At 42.4% G+C, this 20,437-nt stretch overlaps 2 protein-coding genes across 3 annotated transcripts in view; both read left to right on the plus strand.

Moving 5' to 3' along the window:
* Positions 1-15,853, plus strand: part of mast3b (microtubule associated serine/threonine kinase 3b) — a 40,151-nt gene extending 24,298 nt beyond the window's left edge. Inside the window, exons 6-27 of one of the 2 annotated variants that reach the window (XM_039599142.1) lie at positions 166-323; positions 1,698-1,773; positions 2,043-2,252; positions 5,208-5,309; positions 5,520-5,652; positions 5,930-6,009; positions 6,797-6,894; positions 7,210-7,418; positions 7,627-7,765; positions 7,994-8,126; positions 8,232-8,397; positions 8,750-8,851; positions 9,073-9,195; positions 9,442-9,554; positions 9,638-9,804; positions 10,011-10,132; positions 10,232-10,432; positions 10,649-10,875; positions 11,052-11,174; positions 11,276-11,412; positions 11,553-11,737; positions 12,077-15,853. In XM_039599142.1, the coding sequence (XP_039455076.1) occupies positions 166-323; positions 1,698-1,773; positions 2,043-2,252; positions 5,208-5,309; positions 5,520-5,652; positions 5,930-6,009; positions 6,797-6,894; positions 7,210-7,418; positions 7,627-7,765; positions 7,994-8,126; positions 8,232-8,397; positions 8,750-8,851; positions 9,073-9,195; positions 9,442-9,554; positions 9,638-9,804; positions 10,011-10,132; positions 10,232-10,432; positions 10,649-10,875; positions 11,052-11,174; positions 11,276-11,412; positions 11,553-11,737; positions 12,077-13,137 (4,065 nt within the window). In that variant the 3' untranslated portion in view covers positions 13,138-15,853. The remainder of the gene's footprint in view (positions 1-165; positions 324-1,697; positions 1,774-2,042; positions 2,253-5,207; positions 5,310-5,519; positions 5,653-5,929; positions 6,010-6,796; positions 6,895-7,209; positions 7,419-7,626; positions 7,766-7,993; positions 8,127-8,231; positions 8,398-8,749; positions 8,852-9,072; positions 9,196-9,441; positions 9,555-9,637; positions 9,805-10,010; positions 10,133-10,231; positions 10,433-10,648; positions 10,876-11,051; positions 11,175-11,275; positions 11,413-11,552; positions 11,738-12,076) is intronic. The other variant, XM_039599143.1, reaches the window with a different exon arrangement.
* A 966-nt stretch (positions 15,854-16,819) lies between these two features.
* ndufa7 (NADH:ubiquinone oxidoreductase subunit A7) lies at positions 16,820-18,887 on the plus strand. The gene is made up of 4 exons (XM_031750254.2): positions 16,820-16,950; positions 17,190-17,239; positions 18,271-18,408; positions 18,682-18,887. Exons 1-4 carry the CDS (start codon positions 16,900-16,902, stop codon positions 18,767-18,769), a joined length of 327 nt encoding a protein of 108 aa, XP_031606114.1. The 5' UTR covers positions 16,820-16,899; the 3' UTR covers positions 18,770-18,887.
* The last annotated feature ends 1,550 nt before the right edge of the window (positions 18,888-20,437 follow it).

Below are 20,437 nucleotides of genomic sequence, written 5' to 3' on the forward strand. Positions count from 1 at the left end.
GTTGGGGAAACCTGCAGTCAACTCAAGTCACTTGGATGAGTGATAAAACGTTTCTCCCACTGAAACCACAACATGCAGATGAACAGAATCAACTTTCTGGGGTTTCTTTACATTGATGATTGACCTTCTTTAAGACATTTGATTGATTTCTTTCTGTGCGTGCAGTCCTCCTCCTCGTCCCAGGAGCGTCTCCACCAGCTTCCCTACCAGCCGACACAAGACGAGCCTCACTTCATCTTCAAGCACTTCCGCAGCACAGACAGCATAACAGACGAGGACGGACGGCCCTCGCCGGTGGTACGACCGCGGTCTCGGAGCCTCAGGTGGATAATTGACACAGAACTGGACAAACTAAAAACTGTGTAATTTAAAAACTTTGTTTAGGGTAGCCATTTTTATTTATTTATTCAGTTACTGAAAACATAAAGTGAAAAGTAAGGACAGGGTCACTGTTTTAAGACGGCCTTCTGACACCGACGGAAGGTTCCACACGGAGATGGGAGAACCGTTCACAGCCTCCTGTTCTGTTTTGCTCGGATTGTTTCTTGTTCTACCATCAAATTAAAAACGTGTAATGTTTCACACAGATTAAATGCAGTAATCCGTCCGAAAGGATTAACTACCTACATTTCAGATTAACTTTGGACAGCGACTACAGAGCACGAGCTCCGTTGTATCATTACGTATTTAAAGACTGTCAGATTTGAAGACGCCTTCAAGCGCCAGTTTTGGCACCTCAGCTGCCTCCGATTGATCGCGCATGCCCGTTGGCCGGCAGGCAGGTGGAGATCTGACTGCAGAGCTGTGCGTTTTTGACAACTTTTGTCTGTTGGCTCTGCTCCGTGCTGTTTGTGCAGTGCCTGAGTGCTCTGTGTTCTGGCACCATGGTGTGCCGCGCGTGGGCGTGCTAGCTAACAGAGCGCCTCGGGGATCATCGTCTCATAGCTGCTGAACTGTAGTCGAGGGTGGTGGGTGTCTGATGCGGCGAACGGTGGCGAGCTTTGCAGCAGTGTGTGTTGGGCAGAAGCCATCCAGTAAAACAGAGGCGTCTTTTATGACAAGAAAAAAAAGACTCTGGGAGTCTGTTTGCATGTGATAGGTTTTCCCTCCATCTGTTCTGTTTGAAGCTTCATCAAGCAAGATTTCTCTGTAAAAATACACCTTCCCTTTGGCCTCAATGCTGGAGTGGTGCTGCAGCAAGTGACTAATTGTTTGATGTCGATGATTCACACAGTTTTGGCTAGAAGAAACCTCTGCTGCCGGTACGGAAGCATCTTAAAGTGAAACATCAAAACCTGACAGCGAAATCCACCTTGATTGGCGCTTAAGCAGCTTAAGAGCCACCAAACCTGAATGCTGGCTCGCAGGCTGGCATCAAAAGTATCGTTGATGCCGACCTCAAAACCCTCGTTCAGACACACTCAGGCTATTAGTTAAGAGCAGACGTGTGTATGTTTGGTTGGATTGAACGAAACTGACTGCTGGCCATTTCGAGGGAACTGCGATGGCTTCGATGACATAACCGCTCTGACCCTTCATCGCTGTTTAATAGCTTAGAAGAGAAATGCAATGAACTGTGTAGTAGAAGTAATAATAATAATAATAATGATAATAATAATGATAACAACAAAAATAATAAATGTCTCTGTGTTGATCAGTTGCAATATACTAATTTGTTGTGTTTTGCTTTTTCGTAGCCCGGGCCGATCAAGTGTTTCCTTCGATAATGAGATAGTCATGATGAACCATGTTTACAGAGAACGTTTTCCAAAGGTACGTACAGGATATCTGTAAATTTGCATTCACAACGAAGACATATTCAAACCAGAAACACACTTTGCATTTCTCATGTGGTCGTGTGGAGCGTCCTGAAGCCTTTTTGGTTTTGTTTCAATAAGGAGAAATGCTTTTAAACAAGCTTTTAAAACCCACTTTTCAACATTTGGGGAAATTATTTTTAATTTGCTGGTAGAGAGGGGTTAAAAATTGATGATCAGTGCTCGTTTAATTGTTCTAACTCTGTGTTTGTGTGCTCCCTGCAGGCCACAGCCCAGATGGAGGAGCGCTTGTTGGAGATTGTCACACATTACTCTCCAGACAGCTCCCTCCGGCTGGCTGACGGGGTGTTGGGCTTCATCCAGCACCAGTTGGTGGAGCTGGTCAGAGACTGTCTGGATAAGTCCCAGAACGGCCTGGTTACCTCTCGTTACTTTGTTGAGCTGCAGGAGAAGCTAGACAAGCTGCTACATGAGGTGAGAAACCCTCGATCTGATATAGGGTGCATCCAAAAGGCATCCACAGTGCTGATGTGTATCTTCTAGGAGGCTGAGGGGTAACTTGCCACCACCAGTATTTTGTCATTAATGAATTGAATCCATTTTGGAACAAAGCTGTCACATGACAAAATGTGGAAGAAGTAAAGCCCTGTGAATACTTTCCGGTTACACTGGAGGTCTTGCAGGACTGATGAGAGAAGTGGTGCAGGTCAAATGCTCTCTCTGGTTTTAAGCAGCAGCTGATGAACTGATGCTGAACTCTTTAACTCGGGTGTGATGACGTTATGAAAGAGGATTGATTGAGCCCTGGTGAAATGTGCAATCAGGCATGCCTCTTCAGTAATAGCCAACGGCACACACAATAGATCTCTTAGTGGAAATTTTCAGTGATGCTGAGAGGCACTTTTGTCACAGGTCTTATGCATGTTATGTTAGTTTCTATAGCAACCTCTTCCCATGTTTCTCTGCGTGCTTTCAGACAGCAGGCACGGCTAACTCGCTGTACTTCCAGCTGAACTGATAAGTCTGTTCCCGCACAGTGGAGCAAATGTCATATATACACACACGCATGACTTGATTTGTGTGCCAAGGCCACTTTTTTAAAAAGGGGAAAAGTTTATTCCAGAAAGTTTTCTCTGGGTCTTTGTCGTGTAGTATATGCAGGGAGCCCTGTGACAGACTGGGGACATGTCCAGGGGGTGTCCTGCGTCTCACCCTGTGACAGCTGTGCAGGCTCCAGCCCTCCACATGGATACATGGCTGCGGTGTTGCCTGAAAAGTGACACATTTTGTTATAAATTTGTTATAAAAATCTTGTACATTAGAGGAAGCAATGCACAAAAAGTAGCGTTGTGAAAGAAACACCTAAACAATGCTCTGGACTATAGCCCGTTTTAGTAACAGTTATTAATAATCATTAATTGCTCTCTATTTCCCATATCTGGACTTCTTCGGATTTGTGATTGTGCACTGGTCCCATCATAACAATTACAAACTATGTTTTAATTGCATTTAATGCTTTAATGGCTGTGGGGTACAAAATGTTTTTCTAGTCTGTTTGTCCTTGATTTTTTTATCTTGCCTGATGGCAGAACTTCACACTAATTATAATTTGGGTGTGATGAGTCATGCAACATTTTGGGGGCTTTTCTGAAACAGCGGGTGTTTGGAGTTCCTGGACGGCCTTTTTGAACCCCCGGAGAGCTTTCCCATGTGCCACAAAAAACATGTTGTAGCAGTAGCAATTGTATTGATTACATTGATTACATGTAAATTCAAGAAGAAGACAAAAAGATGAAAATGATACCTTTCAGTGAAAACAAAATAAAAACAAACAAATGTAATGCTGGGTGAATAAAAAGGTTTTAAGTCTGTTTTTGAATTTGTACACAGTTGTAACTGATCTCAGGTCAGCAGGCAGCTTGTTCCAAAGAACAGGACCACAGTAACTGAAAGCACCTTCAGCACATTTACATCTGATTCTGGGAACAGTTAAAGGATCCCGAGAGGGCTGACCGGGTGCTAGGCAGTAGGATTTCTGTCCGGCATAGGAGGTCATAGGGCACAGTAACAAAAACACTTTTCGATGGCATCATTAATTATCTGATGAAGATAATCCTCTTCATTCCTGTAAATACATAAAACCTTTACCATTTCCTCCCATTTAGGCCTGTTCCAGGCTAACTGTTGATCCTCTGATTCTGTCAGAGCCTCCTCTTTCAGCTCAGCTGTTAAGTAGCAAAAATAATGGCTGTTTATTGGCTAAATATTTTTTTGTGTTTACATTTATCTTAAAATCCACTTTCTTTGTCCTCTCATCGATCTGTTCTTTTGTTCATCAGTGTTGATCACGAGGAACTGTGGGGATACTGCACTTTGTAGGGGTATAGCAGTACTCACTGTAAATCTGGATAGCACTAGGCAGTGATTTCAGGCACAGACATGGCCTGTATCACAGTTACGTACAACAGAAACTCTTTAACAAGAGTTTAGAGCAGGTTAAAATATAATCCACACAAATCTAAGTGTAGACAGAGATGACGATCACAGCCACAGGAAGCCTGGCAGATTGTGAAAGAGTATCTCATGTTTCAGAAATGCTGGTAGACGGGTGTAGTAGCAGCTTTTCCTTTAGGGCCACTTTCTTGAGTCTGTATCCTCATATTTGACAGGTGGCTGAGATTAGTAATGATCTTGTCGTGCAGGAAGCTTTACTTAGCTCTCATATGACTGGGTCACAAATGCATAGTGTGCTGTGCTGCTGTATCGTCACCAGTACAAGGTGTTTCTCTGTTATTATAGAAGAAACCGAAAATGACTCATGAAGACTCCGCCCACCCACCGCAGATTATTCTAATAATTGCTCTTTGTTTGAAGCGGCGTCATTTCTGATGTAATTCTGTCAGGCGATGTGTGTTTTCATGTTTTTCTTAAAGCCCTATCCACTTCCTTAGAATTTTATATTCATTTTTATTTCACTGTTTCCCCATAAAGCAGTGCTCTTGTGTTTTTATTTATTTATTTTTTTCAGGGGTGGATGAAATGGTGCTAATGGTGATAAACTGTACTTGCCTGTTGGATCAGTTAGGTTTCCCTTAGACATATAATCCCTGATGATCCTTTTGGCACATGCAGCTTCTCGATATTAAATGACAGTGACGCAGTTTTGCTTTTGTGCACCTCCACGGTGGATTAAAAGCACAGGGATCAAGTTGTGACTAAAATGTAGACGCTCGTTCAGCGATTTTAACATTTTTAAAGTAAAGCTATTTTAATCACAGCCCCCTCACGTTCACACAAGTAACTGGTCGAACTGACTTTATCGTAAATGTAAGCCATATTTTTGCCGCTCAGACCCAAATCGTTTCAGTGCCTCACTGAAACTGGAAATCTGTGGCGTTGAGTTTCCTGACGCCTCCTTGTGTTTTCCAGGCCTATGAGCGCTCTGAAAGTGAAGAGGTAACCGTCATCACCCACCTAGTCAGAAAGATCCTCATCATAATCTCTCGACCAGCTCGGCTCCTCGAATGTCTGGTAAGCTACATAAATTTGTGAGTCAAATACCAAGTTTCTCAACTCCAACAATCGTTAACACAAATCTGATCTGAGTCGGCAACCTTACGCCGACAGCTCTGCACATAACTTTGTTTAGGATTTTTAGTAGTAAATCAAATGGCATCTTGGATGCCTTTCAGTTTCCTGACACTATGCATTAATTACACTGCTGTTGGATGCTGGTGACAGGAGTTTGATCCAGAAGAGTTTTACCACCTACTCGAAGCGGCAGAAGGCCACGCCAAAGTCGGCCAGGGAATCAAGACGGACATCCCGCGGTACATCATCAGCCAGCTGGGCCTCACACGCGACCCGTTAGAAGGTAAATTTAATCAGTTATCAAGCAAAGCCTCGCACTGAAGAGGAGCGAGTCCCCCTCCATTCAGATGTGGCTCATATGTGATGTTTTTTTTAAAGCCTGTTTCAGACGTGGGTTAAGTAGCAATGCTGCCCCGAGTAGGTGATAATTATTATTATGTTTTATGATAATGCAACAAATACACAGTCCTGACTTAGATGAAGAGCAGACTACATTTTTAAGTGATCGGTGCAGACATGTTGGAAACCCAAACTAAAGCCTCTTCTTCTTTTATTTCTAGACATGGTACAGCTTGAACAGTATGATGCCAGTCCCTCACCCTCAGCGTCAGTGTCAGTGGAAGCAGATGCTACTGTGGAGGTGAACTGACTAATTCAATAAGTTCAAATAATATTACAGACTCAGGCTGAGCTTTATTCAACTGTTTGACATGTTAGAAATGAAACACAGCAACTTAGGTCTCAGTATATGCAGCATGCTACTAAACAATAGCTAAAACCGTATAAATAACTAGAATAAATACAAAAAACAAAGTATTGAAATATGCTAAAATACAAATAAAGGATCTTAATAAATGTACAGTATTGGACAGTGTGTGGCAGGGAAGAGTTCATACTGCTGCTGTTCCCTGCTGTACATTTATTAGGAGCCGTTATTTATATTTTAGTGTGTTTATACTGGGAGAGGAGATAATTTAGTGTGGGTAAAGTAGAATCAGTCCATTTACCAAAGATGAAAAGTGCACACGCTTCTTCAGATCTGCCCCCTGTGCTGAATGTGTTTAAAGAGAATCAGGAAACAGTGACTCTTTTTATTGTGAAAAGATACCAATAATATTTAAAATCAATGTTATTTTGGTTAAGTAGATTGCAGGTATAATTAGTATTTGGACTAGTAGTTGGCTTTTACTGGGATGTAGTGGGAAATAAGCAGTAATACTGGCTATTCCACTTGTTCCCCCTTTTATTTTTTTAGTAGCACGAGACAGATCCTCTTCATGTTTTACTTTCCAATGAAAGCGTATAGCCTCCAAAGAGAAACGAGTCTAAATGTGACCTTGTCTGTCTGATGGTATCTTTAATCTGTAATCAGCATTAAGAGCATTGCTTCTGTTTGCTTGTTTAATTTTTCACATGGGCATAAACAGCCACAGAATAAGAGCCCACAGACGCTGACTCCAACTCGAAGGAAACCTCTTGAGAGTGATTTTGAGACCATCAAACTCATAAGTAACGGAGCTTACGGGTAAGAGCATAAGTCTGTTTAACTGCATTTCACTGCTTCATCTTGGAAATAGCAACGCTGAAAATTAGTTGAAGATGTTTGTTTATTTGCAAAGTGTCGCAAAGCTAAGATTAAAAATTAAATAGTGTCAGGAAGCACCTCATCTTGGACACTTGGACAGCCGAGAATACATTTAGTTGGAAGTAGTTTTTATTGTTGTTATTCTGATACAGTTTGCCTCAATTTCAACCTTTTTTGTGCACGTTTCCACTGTGACTGTGCCCTTTACCCGTTTCCAGGTAATCGAGCTAATGAGGTTTATGTGGTTTTTGCCAGGGCGGTGTATCTGGTTCGCCACAAGGAGACCCGTCAGCGCTTTGCCATGAAAAAGATAAACCGTCAGAACCTGGTGCTGAGGAACCAGATCCAGCAGGCTTTTGTGGAGCGGGACATCCTAACTTTTGCTGAGAACCCCTTCGTTGTCTCCATGTTCTGCTCGTTTGAGACACGACGTCACCTCTGCATGGTCATGGAGTATGTAGAAGGTAAAGAAGGGAGAGGCTGCTGTGACTGTTACAGTCTTATGTCTCTAACATTTTAGCTTAGCTTAAACAAGACCCGGTTCCAGTGAGTGCTAATGCAGAGAGTCTGAGAATCAGAGTCTGTGGATTACTGCCTTGGACAGTTGGTGTGTTAGGATCACTGCTGTTACTGTGATTTTGGTTGTTTTTTAAGGTGTTCTGTTCTTTTAAGGTGGAGATTGTGCCAACCTGCTGAAAAACATGGGCCCACTGCCTGTGGAAATGTCCAGGATGTATTTTGCCGAGACGGTCCTGGCTCTGGAGTACCTTCACAACTACGGCATTGTGCATCGGGATCTTAAACCTGACAAGTAAGGACATCTCCAACATTGCCTTCACTCCAGCTCTTCCGTCTTGCTTTTCTTGCTTTCATTAGGATCCGTTAGATTCACAATTATTAGACAATGAAATTGACATAGTTGGGTCTGTGAGCGGGCACATGTAGAGTCTTGATTTTTCTGTGATTCAGCCCTTATCCTCATTTTCTTGACAAATTGTAAAATGCGCCGCTTACACTGATGTCTTCTTCCACCCAACAGTTTGTTGATTACGTCTATGGGCCACATCAAGCTGACTGACTTTGGTCTCTCTAAAATCGGCCTGATGAACATGACGACCAACCTGTATGAAGGTCACATAGAGAAAGACACAAGAGAGTTTGTTGATAAGCAGGTGAGACAACTTCAGGTGTAAGAGATAAATCACCTGTCACTTAGGGACAGCAGTGATTGTAGAGGCCCTTGATCCAAACTGATGTTTGCTGGTTTACTTGCTCAGGTGTGTGGGACTCCGGAGTACATTGCCCCAGAGGTGATCCTCAGACAGGGCTACGGGAAGCCAGTGGACTGGTGGGCGATGGGGATCATCCTGTATGAATTCCTGGTCGGCTGCGTCCCGTTTTTTGGAGACACTCCCGAAGAGCTTTTTGGACAAGTTGTCAGTGGTACGTCTTGAAATGAATGAATTCTCATTCTTAAAAATCCACTGTCAAGTCTACAAAATAGAATCACAGCATAGAGTAACCACTGAGATCAAATCTTTATGTTAAACTAGTTTCTTTTTCCTTTTATTTGACGTGAAAACACATCATATGAAAACATGCAGTGACGTAGGCTATAGCAGAAGTCTACAACTTTGCTTCACTCTCAGAATCTTAACCACATCAGTCCTGAGCAAGCTTATGCTTTGGCAAGCACAAACATTATGACTTGCTGTTTGTCTTTGTAAGATTGTAAATTTGGTTTTAACTTATGTTTAATTTTGTACTTTTATTTATTATCTTCTCCGATTGTCAGATGAAATCATTTGGCCTGAAGGAGAGGATGCCTTACCTGTTGATGCACAGGATTTGATCACCCGCCTGCTAAGGCAGAACCCTTTGGACCGGCTGGGAACAGGTAATGCTGATAAATTACAGCAGGGATCTTTTATACAGGTCTGTACAGCTAAATCAGAAAAACGAGGTTTATAGCAAGAGGGGCTTTAAATTTTAATAAGACCTCGCACAAAAGCCCGAATTTAAAAAAAGTGAAACTAAGTATGAAGTAAACATGTTTGGAAGAGGAGTTTCACCCTGATCCTGATCCAGTGTTTAACTGAATGTGGAATCTGGTTGTAGGTGGAGCCTCAGAGGTGAAGCAGCACCCCTTCTTCTTGGGGCTGGACTGGAACGGACTCCTCCGACAGAAAGCCGAGTTCATCCCTCAGCTGGAGGCGGAGGATGATACCAGCTACTTTGACAGTGAGTTCCTACTGAGTCTCTTTGTGGTTTATTTTTCATTGAAATCTCGACTCCACATGGTAGCGAGAGCAAAACGTTGGCCATAATTGTGGGAGATGGAGATGGGATGAAGGTTAAATTTAGCCGGAATATAATACGGGCGAGCTAGAATAAAACTGTGCCGAGTCATGCATTTTTCTTAGGATTACACCATGAAGTTTGAATTTCTCTTACATTTTGAGCATCTTCCCTTTTTCCCATATTCAGCTCGTTTGGATCGCTATCATCATTTGGCCTCTGACGAGGACGACGAAACAAACGATGAAGAGTCTTCCTTGGAAATCCGACAGTTTGCTTCCTGGTCTCATCGCTTCAGCAAGGTAAAGACAGCTGCAGTAAGAGTGCCAGAATATTTGAAAAGTCAGATCTTTAACTGACACCCTTTCACCTGTTTGTCATCAAGGTTTACAGCAGCACAGAACACCTGGCAACACCGTCCAACCTGAGTTTCTCCTCCGACCGCAGCCACAGTGAGGACAAAGAGGACCACGGGGACGCGGCAGGGCTCGGGGCCTCACCAAGCCCAGCAGATGGCAGTGCTGAGCACAGGCAGTCTGGACGCATGGCCAGGTAAACAGAAGATGTGGACACATTTTATTCCTCTTTATTCTTGTTACTTTTTTGTATTTTTGCACGTTTCAAGTGAAAAACTGAGAAAACAAAGTATTCATAATATAATAAACAGGAGGTTGAGTTTGTGGGTCTGCATAAAAGCAGATCCTGAATCAGCTGATTTATGAGTTCAACATTTTTTTGTGTGTTTTTATTGTTTTTAGCCTTCGCCCCCGGGCCTCCTCCAGTTCCTCCCAGTCTGACAGAAGCACCAGTCCTCTGGTAATGAGCAGCACTCACAGCCTGGAGACGATGCCCCGGTTTGCCCTCTCCACTGATGATGAAGGTAAATCCACATTTTTTTTTTTTATTTTAACACATCTCTTCATAACACGTCCAGGTGCTTCTGCCAGAAACATTCACACTTAACACCTTCTGTCCGCAGCAGAGGTGGTGGTGTCAAATCTTCGGCGGATCAGGATTCGCAGCAACAGTACCGGCGGGAAGCAGTCATCCCCTAAGGACACAGCAGGCCCTCGGCGCTTCGGTAACCAGCTGGAGACGCCAGACAGGCAGAGGGTTCCCTGCGGAGGAAAGGTTCCCAAGTCTGCCTCTGTCTCAGCCCTGTCTCTCATCATCACTACAGGTGCAGAAGGTTATCATAACTACTTTAAATCCAGCAGAATCAGTTTGGTTTTTATTGCTCCGCTTTGACAGGGAGCTCTGCAGATATAGTCTAAACATGTAATCCATAGACAGCAGTTTTTGTTTCTAATTGTAGACTTAAAACTGGCCTGCTAATTTGAGTCATAAAATGTGAGATTATGAGTCTATTTATCTCTAAACTGTGTGTTTGTTTCAGACGATTCACCCAGTGGCCTCCACCCTGGTCCCATCTCCCCACGCTCACTGTCTTCCAACCCCTCATCCCGCGACTCGTCCCCTAACCGGGATCTGTCATTCAGCCCCGGCAGCCTGAGGCCACCAATCATCATCCACACCTCAGGGAAGAAGTACGGCTTCACCCTGCAGGCCATCCGTGTGTACATGGGCGACAGCGACGTCTACACGGTGCATCACATGGTGTCGGTGGGTTTTAATCACAAGCCTTAAAAAAGATCAAAGATCTGAAACCTGTGTTTGTAAACTGTAGCGTGTTCCAAATATTTTGCTTTCCTTTGGTGATCCAAAACTAGGTGGAGTGATATAAAAAGGTTGTTATGTAATGCTCTGTTTGAAACTCACTCACTTCACCATCGTAACAGAGTGTGGAGGAGGGCAGCCCGGCTCACCAGGCAGGCCTCTGCACTGGAGACCTCATCACCCACGTGAACGGAGAGTCCGTCCAAGGCCTGGTTCACACAGAGATGATCGAACTACTGCTGAAGGTACAGCGCGGAGCTGCGTGGCACTTGAACTTTGCTTTTTAAGTTGCTTCTGTGTTGTTGAAACGTCTGTAAAAATTCTTTCATTCTCACAAAACGTGCAGAGCGGCAACAAGGTGGCCCTTCAGACCATAGCGCTCGAGAACACTTCTATTAAAGTCGGTCCTGCACGAAAGACCAAACACAAAGGGAAGATGGCTCGCCGCAGCAAGAAGAGCAAGAGGAGAGATAATTATGACAGGTGAGCATCTGACTGGGTTTCTTTTTTCTCTCACTCTGTCTTTGCACCTCTGCTGTGTTACTCATCATCTGTTTACTCTGGGAGGCTCTGTCTCCTTCAAGTGTAAGTTACAACAGTGAATTATATATCGTCCCTTCTAGGCGACGGACCATCTTTAAGAAGCTGTCCAAGCAGAGCACAGTGATGCACTGCAGTCGCAGCTTCTCCTCAGGTCTTCATCACTCAGTTTCCTCCAGTGAGAGTCTTCCAGGCTCCCCGACTCACAGCCTCTCCCCGGGGCCTTCCACACCCTGCCGGAGCCCTGCACCTGACCATCAGGGCCATGGTAATTCAGGAAATGTAGTCATTTGAGATACTGCAGATACACTGAAGGTCTTATAATACCCAGATGGCCGCCCCTCCCTCAGTCTAAAGGGTTCTTCCTGTTAAAAGGCAGTTTTTCCTTCCCACTTTTGCCAAAGTGCTTCATGATAGGCGGTCGTCTGATTGTTGAGGTTTCTCTGTATTTTTAAGGGCTTTTTACCTTACAATATTAAACGCCTTGAGGTGACTGTTGTTGTGATTTGGTGCTATATAAGTAAAACTGAACTGAAATAGAATTGAAATTTAAGTGTTGTTTGCCCTGTAGTGTGAGTATTTCAACAGTCCTGCCTCTACTTTCCAGAGAATAACTCACCACAGAGTACATCGCCTTGCTCCAGCTCTCCCAGCTCCCCCGCCACACACAGCCGGCCCATCACACTCGGCCTGGGCTCTAAACTCAGCCCGCAACGCTACAGCAAAGTGGGCCGCCGCAAATCCACCAGCAACATCCCCCCCTCGCCTCTGGCCTGCAGCAGCTCCTCATCCTCCAATCAGCCGCTTTCCCCACAGCGCTCACCCTCTCCTCTGCCAGGCTTCGCCAAAAACCTTCACACGTACCACGGAAAAACCCTGTCTCCCCCCACCATCGTTAGGCATGTCGTCCGGCCGCGCAGTGCAGAGCCGCCTCGTTCACCCTTGCTTAAGAGGGTGCAGTCAGCGGAGAAACTGTCTGGAGTATATCACGCTGACAAGAAGTCAAAAGCCCCCCGCAGGCACACGCTGGAAGTGCCGTTTTACGGTGAGGCTGACCTGTTGGGCGACTCAGAGGTGGATGCAACCTGTGGCATCGCTTACATTGGGGTCGACCACAGCAGACTTGGGCCGTACATTAGCAGCCAAAGGATTGAGCGATCAGAGCAGCTGGTCGTGATGCGGAAGCTGAACCTGTCAGAGCGGAGAGACTCCTTTAAGAAGCAGGAGGCAGTGCAGGAAGTGAGCTTCGACGAGCCAGAGGAGAAAAGCAACAGTAACGCGGCGGGGAGCAGCACACCTCCAGGGGCTCAAACGCAGCAGCAGCACAGGACGGCCTGGACTGTGACTCGACCCCAATCCAGCCAGGACATCGAGATGGACGTCCCCGTGGTGAGGAGGTTCACGCTTGTGCCGCAGATAGCTGTGCAGGGCTCGACGGAGAGCGAGGAGCAAGACGAGTGGGAGCCGTGTTCAGACGGAGAGGACTCTGGTGAGAAGCCCGAGGTGGAGGTGGACATCACAGCATCTCCACAGGAACAAACAGGATGTCTTCTCACCAACATGAGCTGCAGGCAGGGAGCAGAAACCACTTCCACGGGTCCTCAAATTGCACAAGAGAAGACACCAGAGTGCAGAGAGCAAACACAAAAAGGGCACCTGAGAAAGTGACAGCTCACCGTTGTACTCATAAAACCTGCTCATGTCTTTCAAGGGTGACGAAGATGTTAAGTCATTCCCAAACTTGTTGGGCTGAAAGAGAGGGAGAAACTTTTACTTGAATTTTGTTTTGTAAAAAAAAACTGTTGCCTTCAGGCATCGCCGACCTTTCTGGTCTTATTTATTACATTTGATGATGCGTTTGTAACAGGGGAAAAGAAAGAAGTTCTCATGGGGTGACCAGCCAAGGCTCAACATTTTTGTATCCATATAATGTGGTTTTATGTCTTCTGAATGGATTATTTTCTAAAAAAAACCCCAAAAGTTGTCTATTTTTTAAATAAATTCTGGTACAGAGTAGAAGAGTTAATGCTGCGTAAAACTGTTGGACCAAAAGGTACGAGGAGTCAAGGACGCTTTTTTTTCTTTCTTCAGTGTCTGTGTGTGTTTGTAGTACTGCTGTAGATCTTCCTGAACCTAAAAACGATCTCTGGTTCACACTGTGAGCAACATGACTGACACGTCATTGGATCTATCTCTGCAGCTGATGGCTACAGTACTGCATGGATTTGTATTGATGCATCCTTTAGAAGGAGTAAAACAGAAGCTACTAAGCTCAAACTGGAATGCAGGGGGGAAAAACAGAACTGTTATTAATGAAACAGTGGTGTAAAAGAAGAGGCTCTGAAGATGAGATGTTTGGTCCATGTTTCCTTGATGGCTTTATGTACTTCATGTACTTTAATCTTGCACAGCTTGTTGTGTTGGTCATGTTCCTCACAGTGTGAATTCACGGGAACGGCATTGTTTTTTTTTTTTTATTCTTGCGGAGAATAATGTTGCAAACGCGCTGAGACACTACCCACATTTGTCTTCTCTTATGAAGATATGGAGCCGAAGGGTTTTTATGTGCCATGGCATCTTGTGCAGTGTCCTCTAAGCCATATCGTTGAAGGCAGAAATGTTACTTGTAATTTTCAGTCAATATGAAGATTTGTTTGGGGTTTTCGTTTGTTTGTTTCCACTGTTATCGTGGAAAAAGACGCCGAGCCTGAAGCTCCGGATGATCCGCGTCCACCTTTTTCTGTGCTGTGAGTTTATCAGTCGAACTCTTTGATTGGGCGCGTTCATCTCACAGCACGCCGTTTTACTTCAGAAAATGAAAGGGATCGTTTAAAACGCTTATTTTATTAGATTTTCTTTTTTTGGGAGGGTTTCCTTACTCTGACAAGACGTTGGAGTTCTGAAGTTTTGCAAACACAAGTAGGTACAAGTGCGTTATGGGGTTTTTTTTCATTCTTTTTCCAGAAGCTGTAGCGTTTTTCCATTTTAATCATTATTTTTTTCCCACACGTGCATGTGAAAGAGACCATCCATAAACGCCCTGGTCCTACTTCATGTGCTGTGCAGTGCTGTTTACATCCAAAGGGGAAAAGTGCACTAATGACATTTAGACATAAGTTTTTGTAAGCGAATGTGAAAGGTAAACTGAGAGAAACATATTTACAGTGAAATCAGGGCTTCTTTGAACAAGTGTTTTTAGTTTTTTGTCTTTGTATTGTACAAATTTCGATGTATATTTTGGTAACAAGAGTGTGTATAATTCCAAGTGTACTGAAGGACATAATATGCACGAAGACAATTTCTGGCAAGGGAGTTTTTGGGAATTCTGACTTTTAAATTCAGGCAGTATTTGACAGCTGCACAGACTGGCTGCTCATCACATTTTCTCCACAACAGACATGACGTTTGGAGAGTTGTCGTCTTCTTTGTAAGTGGCTGTTCCTGGCTTTTGTACTGACTTTACTCTGAGTCTTCTCTTTCTAAACAGCTGTTGTGTTACTTCAACCCCTCTTCTTCCTTAAAAACGATAGAAGGAAAAAAAAAACCTTAAATCTTGTGATGAAAACCTTACGGGATGCTGTTGTTGTGTTAGTGACGCAAACAGACGGACCACTCAGTTATTTTTGCAGTCTGACAGAATTGTTTACAATGAACAAACATGCTGTGTACTGTACAAACATTTTCTATCCTGTGGCTGTACACGATGAAACTATCCTCTTTGATACTAGCAAAGGAAACGACATTCATAGAAGCTGCATATCCGTTTGATTTTTATGCTTTGTTTTAAAGACTGTTCTTGAAGAGTAGTTTGGCACAAGCTCAGAAGCATTTTTGATATTTGCATGTACCTGCGTAACAACATCATTGGGACTTTCTTGTTGTTCAGACTTCAAAAGGAAGCTTTAAAGATTAATTAATTGGAAGAGGGGAAAAAAAAGGGATGGATGGAAACATGCATATTTGTTCTTATGTGCATGAGAAAAATGCTTTACACCAAAAGTAAAAGTGATAAAAGATGAGTAATAAAGTATAGATTTACACTATAGGTTTCTTTTTGCATACAGGAAAAGCCAATTTAACAATGTAAACATGATGAGGGATAATGTTTTAGTTGCTTTTTAATAACCTTGTATGTGTTAAAAAAAATGCTTTGCTGAAGTCCACCACAGGGATTTTTCAGCCTCTGTTGAGCATACTCTTAAAGAACAAGTTTGGCAGGTCAAAGTGTCGTACAAGTGCATTTGTTCTCCTGTGGACTCTTCTGTCCAGTGCATGCTGCATGAGACAAGCACACAGCTGTAATACTTGACTGCATGGTATACCGGCGATGTCGCCCTCTACTGTGTTTTCTTGTGCAACAAATAAACTTTGTATTTCCCTTTGATTCTTCTCTGGGTGTTGTGTACAGTTATCTGCGTTATTGTTACATCGATATACCAGATCGGATCGTTCAAATCCCTTCTTTTTTTTTCATCAGTATAGGTGTTGTAATCCTACAAGCAACCATTCCAGTCACTAAATCTCTATATAAATACTTCATCATTAGACAAATGTGATGAAGCAAAATTACCTTGTGAAGGTTATTACAGCGACTCTTCCCTTTAAGGCAGGTGTGTAAAACATAAGGGCAGGGGGCTAGAATCAGACTCTGGTCCAGCTCACAGATCGCTTTGGGAAATATAAAGGAGGCCATAAATTCTGGACTTTGAATTTTTTCATAGATTTTACAGCTTTGCCTACTGATAATAGATCAAGCTAGGTGTCATATGCATACCAATGAAAACGTATGCATGTCTGTCCAAGACAGACCAATCACTTGTACGATAAGGGGTCCCGGGATTAACCTAGTAACAAAACGGTTTTACTTTAAAATCCGTAGGAGTTCTGCAGTTACAAGCAGGTAACACCTGAATTAAAGGTCACAATTTGCTACTGGCCATACTGGTATAGCAATAGTTAGGGCCATATTTTGTTGAACAAAGACACCAATGTTTGTAGTTGTGGATCTGTATACCATCACTGTGGACTGTAAATCAAGATGAAATCAATATGAAGATTATCATCTTTAAATGAAGGGAGTTAAAAAAAATTGCAGTAACTGTTAAGGAATTACAGTCATTTCTATACACACTTCCTGTTTCTTAAAGGCTCAAAAGTAATTGGACAAAATACTGTAATTTCAAATAAAAGTTATGAGTTGTGCTCTGCCAGGCCTTTACTAAAGAAGATACGGATTAGTTGTACAGATTGTCTGTGTTCATCTACTTTATCTAAGTTAATTTGGCCCTCGGAAATTTTAAAACAACAAAAGTCTCTAAAATGCACGGTTTTTACGCTGCAGTTTCCCCTGCTGGTCGGCAGGTGTCAGTAATGTGTTAAGAAACCTGGGAAAAGGAACGAAGAAGACCCGTGTCCTTCACAACAGCTAACATGGCTACTGCTACTAAATTCATTCAAAGGCTGCGAAATTTTTTATCAGGGGTAAGCAACAACATTCGTCACACTTTAAAACGGAGTAGTTTTCTGCTCTAAATATGATGTAATAGCCCTCCGTACGATTTTTCGCAATAAATTTTACCAAAGGAAACGTTTGGACAGCTAACCCTTACTGATGTTAGCTAGCAGTAGCGTTGTGGAGTAACTAAACACTATGAAGGAGGTGAAGTTCAACAGTGTGGGATTTACACTCGTCGAAAATTGACTTTACTTTTCTTTTTCAGCATGACCTGCAAGCCAAACTGCAGCTGCGATATGAGGAGATTGCAAAGAGGTAAGACCACAGGCACTACCCTCGTACCGCTCATGAATGACAGTGTTCACATATTACAAACAACGACTAAAACGCCGTTAACAGAGAGATGCAATGACTCTGTGGGTTGCCAGACCTGCGTTTTGTTTTTGTTTGTATTTTGTTTGTTAAACCACTTAAAACTGATCTATATCATTCAAGCGCAAATCGGAAAAATACACAGTTTGTTTCTGTTCCTGTAGTGGAATATATGAGACATGCCAAAGCGTTTGACAGGTATTAAATAGTATTTATGCACCAACAAGGTGATTCACAAAGTAGTATTTGCAGCAGGTCTTGTGGAGTGATGAATTCAAGTTTGTTGTATAAATTGCTGTCAATGTATATGGACGAGAGTTAATAGAGAAGTACCACAGTGAATGTCTACAGCCATCTGAAAAAGAAAAAGGAAAGCTTTGTTCTGTTTTGGGGCTGCATTTTGAGATTTTCTCAAAATTGCTGGAGTTATTATTGCACCAAAGCATCATCACTTCCAGTGTCTGACTGGCAACAGTTTCATTTTTCAGCATGACAATAATTCCAAACACACTACTATATGCAGTATTAACAAATCTGGTTAGAAAACGCACAATGTAACACTGTCAGGTATGGATTGGTGTCCCTGAAGCCCGAACCACAATATTATTGAGGCTGTGTGGGATCATGTTGACAGAGAACAGAACAAAAGCCAGCCAACATCCAAAGAAGAGCTTTGACTGTCCTTCAAGAAGCCTGGAGAACTATTCCTGAGGGCTACTTAAAGAAATGACAAGAAAGCTTGACTAAGGGTGTCTTGATGTGTTGAGGAATAAAGGTGGTCATGCAAAATACTGACTTTAAAGTAAATTGTGCAAACTCTGTTTTTGTCTTAAATTCTATATTTCCAGGTATCTTTGCACATGTTTCAGTAAACTGCACCTATTTTCCATTTTGCCCGCAAATGTGGAAGACACCAACATTGTTAAATTCTGTTAAAATACCTTTTTTTTTTTTTTTTCCCCTCATCTCAACAGGACACAACCACCACCCAAACTGCCAGTAGGCCCGAGCCACAAGTATGCCAATAACTACTACTACAGCAGAGATGGACGGAGAGAATCAGCCCCTCCCACACTCGTGATGTCCTCACAGAAAGCCCTTACTGCTGGCAGGTTTGTTAATGATCACTGCATTTTCATGTATTTCAAGTTCAGGTGTTTATTTTTTGCACCATCTACATAATAATATAGTAATCCATCTATTTGATGTCACCTGTCAAAGGGAATATGTAACTTATAAAAAAAAAAATCTTCTTGTGGCTGACAATGGAAGTTTGCTATTTGTAGTTTTTAGCTGAAATATTGTGGTCTTTTTTTCCCCTTCTTTCTCTGTTGTTGTTGTTTTTTTTATTTGTTTGTTTGTTTGTTTGTTTGTTTGTTTTTTAGTCAAGTTGCTGAGACCTCAAAGCTTCCAGTGACTCCCGGGGCTGTTTATAAAGAGCCAACAATCTCCACAGACCAGCCCTACCTCTGAGCAGCAAGACAAGACTCTGCAGTGTCAACATCATGTCTCCATCCTGCCCTGACTACAGCAAGTGTTGGTTGTATCTTGTACAATAGAAGATGTGAATAAAATACTATGTTTATCTGTTTCTGCGCATTATTTTGGTCAATCGTGTACTGAACAGATATGAGAGTTAGTGGGAGAACCGATGAGCTAAACATCCAGCTGAAGCTCTGCTCATCCTCTCCAAGTGACCACTCAATGTCCCTCAAAATGAAAACTCATACACAACAATAAAAGAATAATTACCACCAGGCCTACAGACCAACCCAGCAAAGAGCAGAGACGTGATGGGTTTCTGCACAGGTGCGGCTGAGAATGTGCTTCGGTTTTTTTTTATTTTTTTATATATATCACAGATGATAGATTAAATAAATTTTAGAATAGAATAGAATTCAACTTTATTGTCATTGCACAGGTACAGGGCAACGAAATGCAGTTTGCATCCATCCAGAAAGTGTTTTAGCCGTGATATATATATATTACAATATATATTAGCAATAATATAGATATGTAAGTATATTACAGAAATGGGTCTATTATGGTATGTTATCATGTACACGGTGTGAAGTATGTTATGAATATTCTATAACTATAAGTATATACAGGCTGTAGTGAGTACAAGCTATGTAGAGGTAGATAGGTAGATCCTTGTCCATTCTCGAAGTCTTATATGTTGAACTGAACTGAGTATGTCATCTGTTCAAAGCCTGTCCCAGTCACTGCTGTTCTCCATGCCTGTCTTACTGTACATGATGTGAGTGCAAACACTTTAAGGTGATAATTTAGGACTTTAACAATAATACAGACAGTAATGTAGTCAAGCATCTTACAGTTAGTTTTGATGTAGTAATGAACTTTTTTTAAAAAAGAAGCATCAATATCTTTTGGTGCAGTTTTCTTGTTTTGTGGGGTTGTATTTTTTCAGCAGGAGATGAATATCTCTAACAAGTTCCTTTGTTCACATTTCCACATCTTAATTTTTAAGTGAAATGTGCATTTTGAGTTGATACACTTTATGAATATAAAGCAACCTTATCCTTTTGCAGTATTTTTGTGTGGTGTGTTTTTCTATGTTTTAGCAAAAAGAGCAACAAAGGCGTTTAAATCAACCTAGGATGATTTGTTTAAATTTTCATATGGTGTTACTAATGACTGTAGAAACAAGCCAAGGCAAGCCATTTGCAATATTCTAAATATTGGAAATCACATTTCGGCAATCGATTACCTGGAAACAGGTAAAAGGCACAGGCCCGCAGGTGGCTGTCCTTTCCGAGCCTGGTTCTTTCGAGGTTTCTTTCTCTTAGAAGGGAGTTTTTCCTCTACACTGTCGCTCATTGCTTGCTCATAGGGAATCACCTGATTGTTGGGGTGGCCAAAACTCTAGGGGAACTAGCAATTCTTGTGAAAATTAAGCTAAAAAAGCCTAAAAAAAATAAAAACAACTGATGAATATGTTCTTGAACTTGGGCACAATTTTGCTTAAAATCCATTAAATAATCTCTGTGTCAAGTTCTTACCAATATTCAAAACAGAGCAGCGGACAACTTACTATCACATCAGTCCTTTAATCGGACCTAATTTGAAGTTAATTAAATAAACCAACTTTAAGGATCAACTGATTGTTGTTTGTAATTC

The sequence above is a fragment of the Oreochromis aureus genome, linkage group 15 (assembly GCF_013358895.1).
Source record: "Oreochromis aureus strain Israel breed Guangdong linkage group 15, ZZ_aureus, whole genome shotgun sequence".
Classification (NCBI taxonomy): domain Eukaryota; kingdom Metazoa; phylum Chordata; class Actinopteri; order Cichliformes; family Cichlidae; genus Oreochromis; species Oreochromis aureus.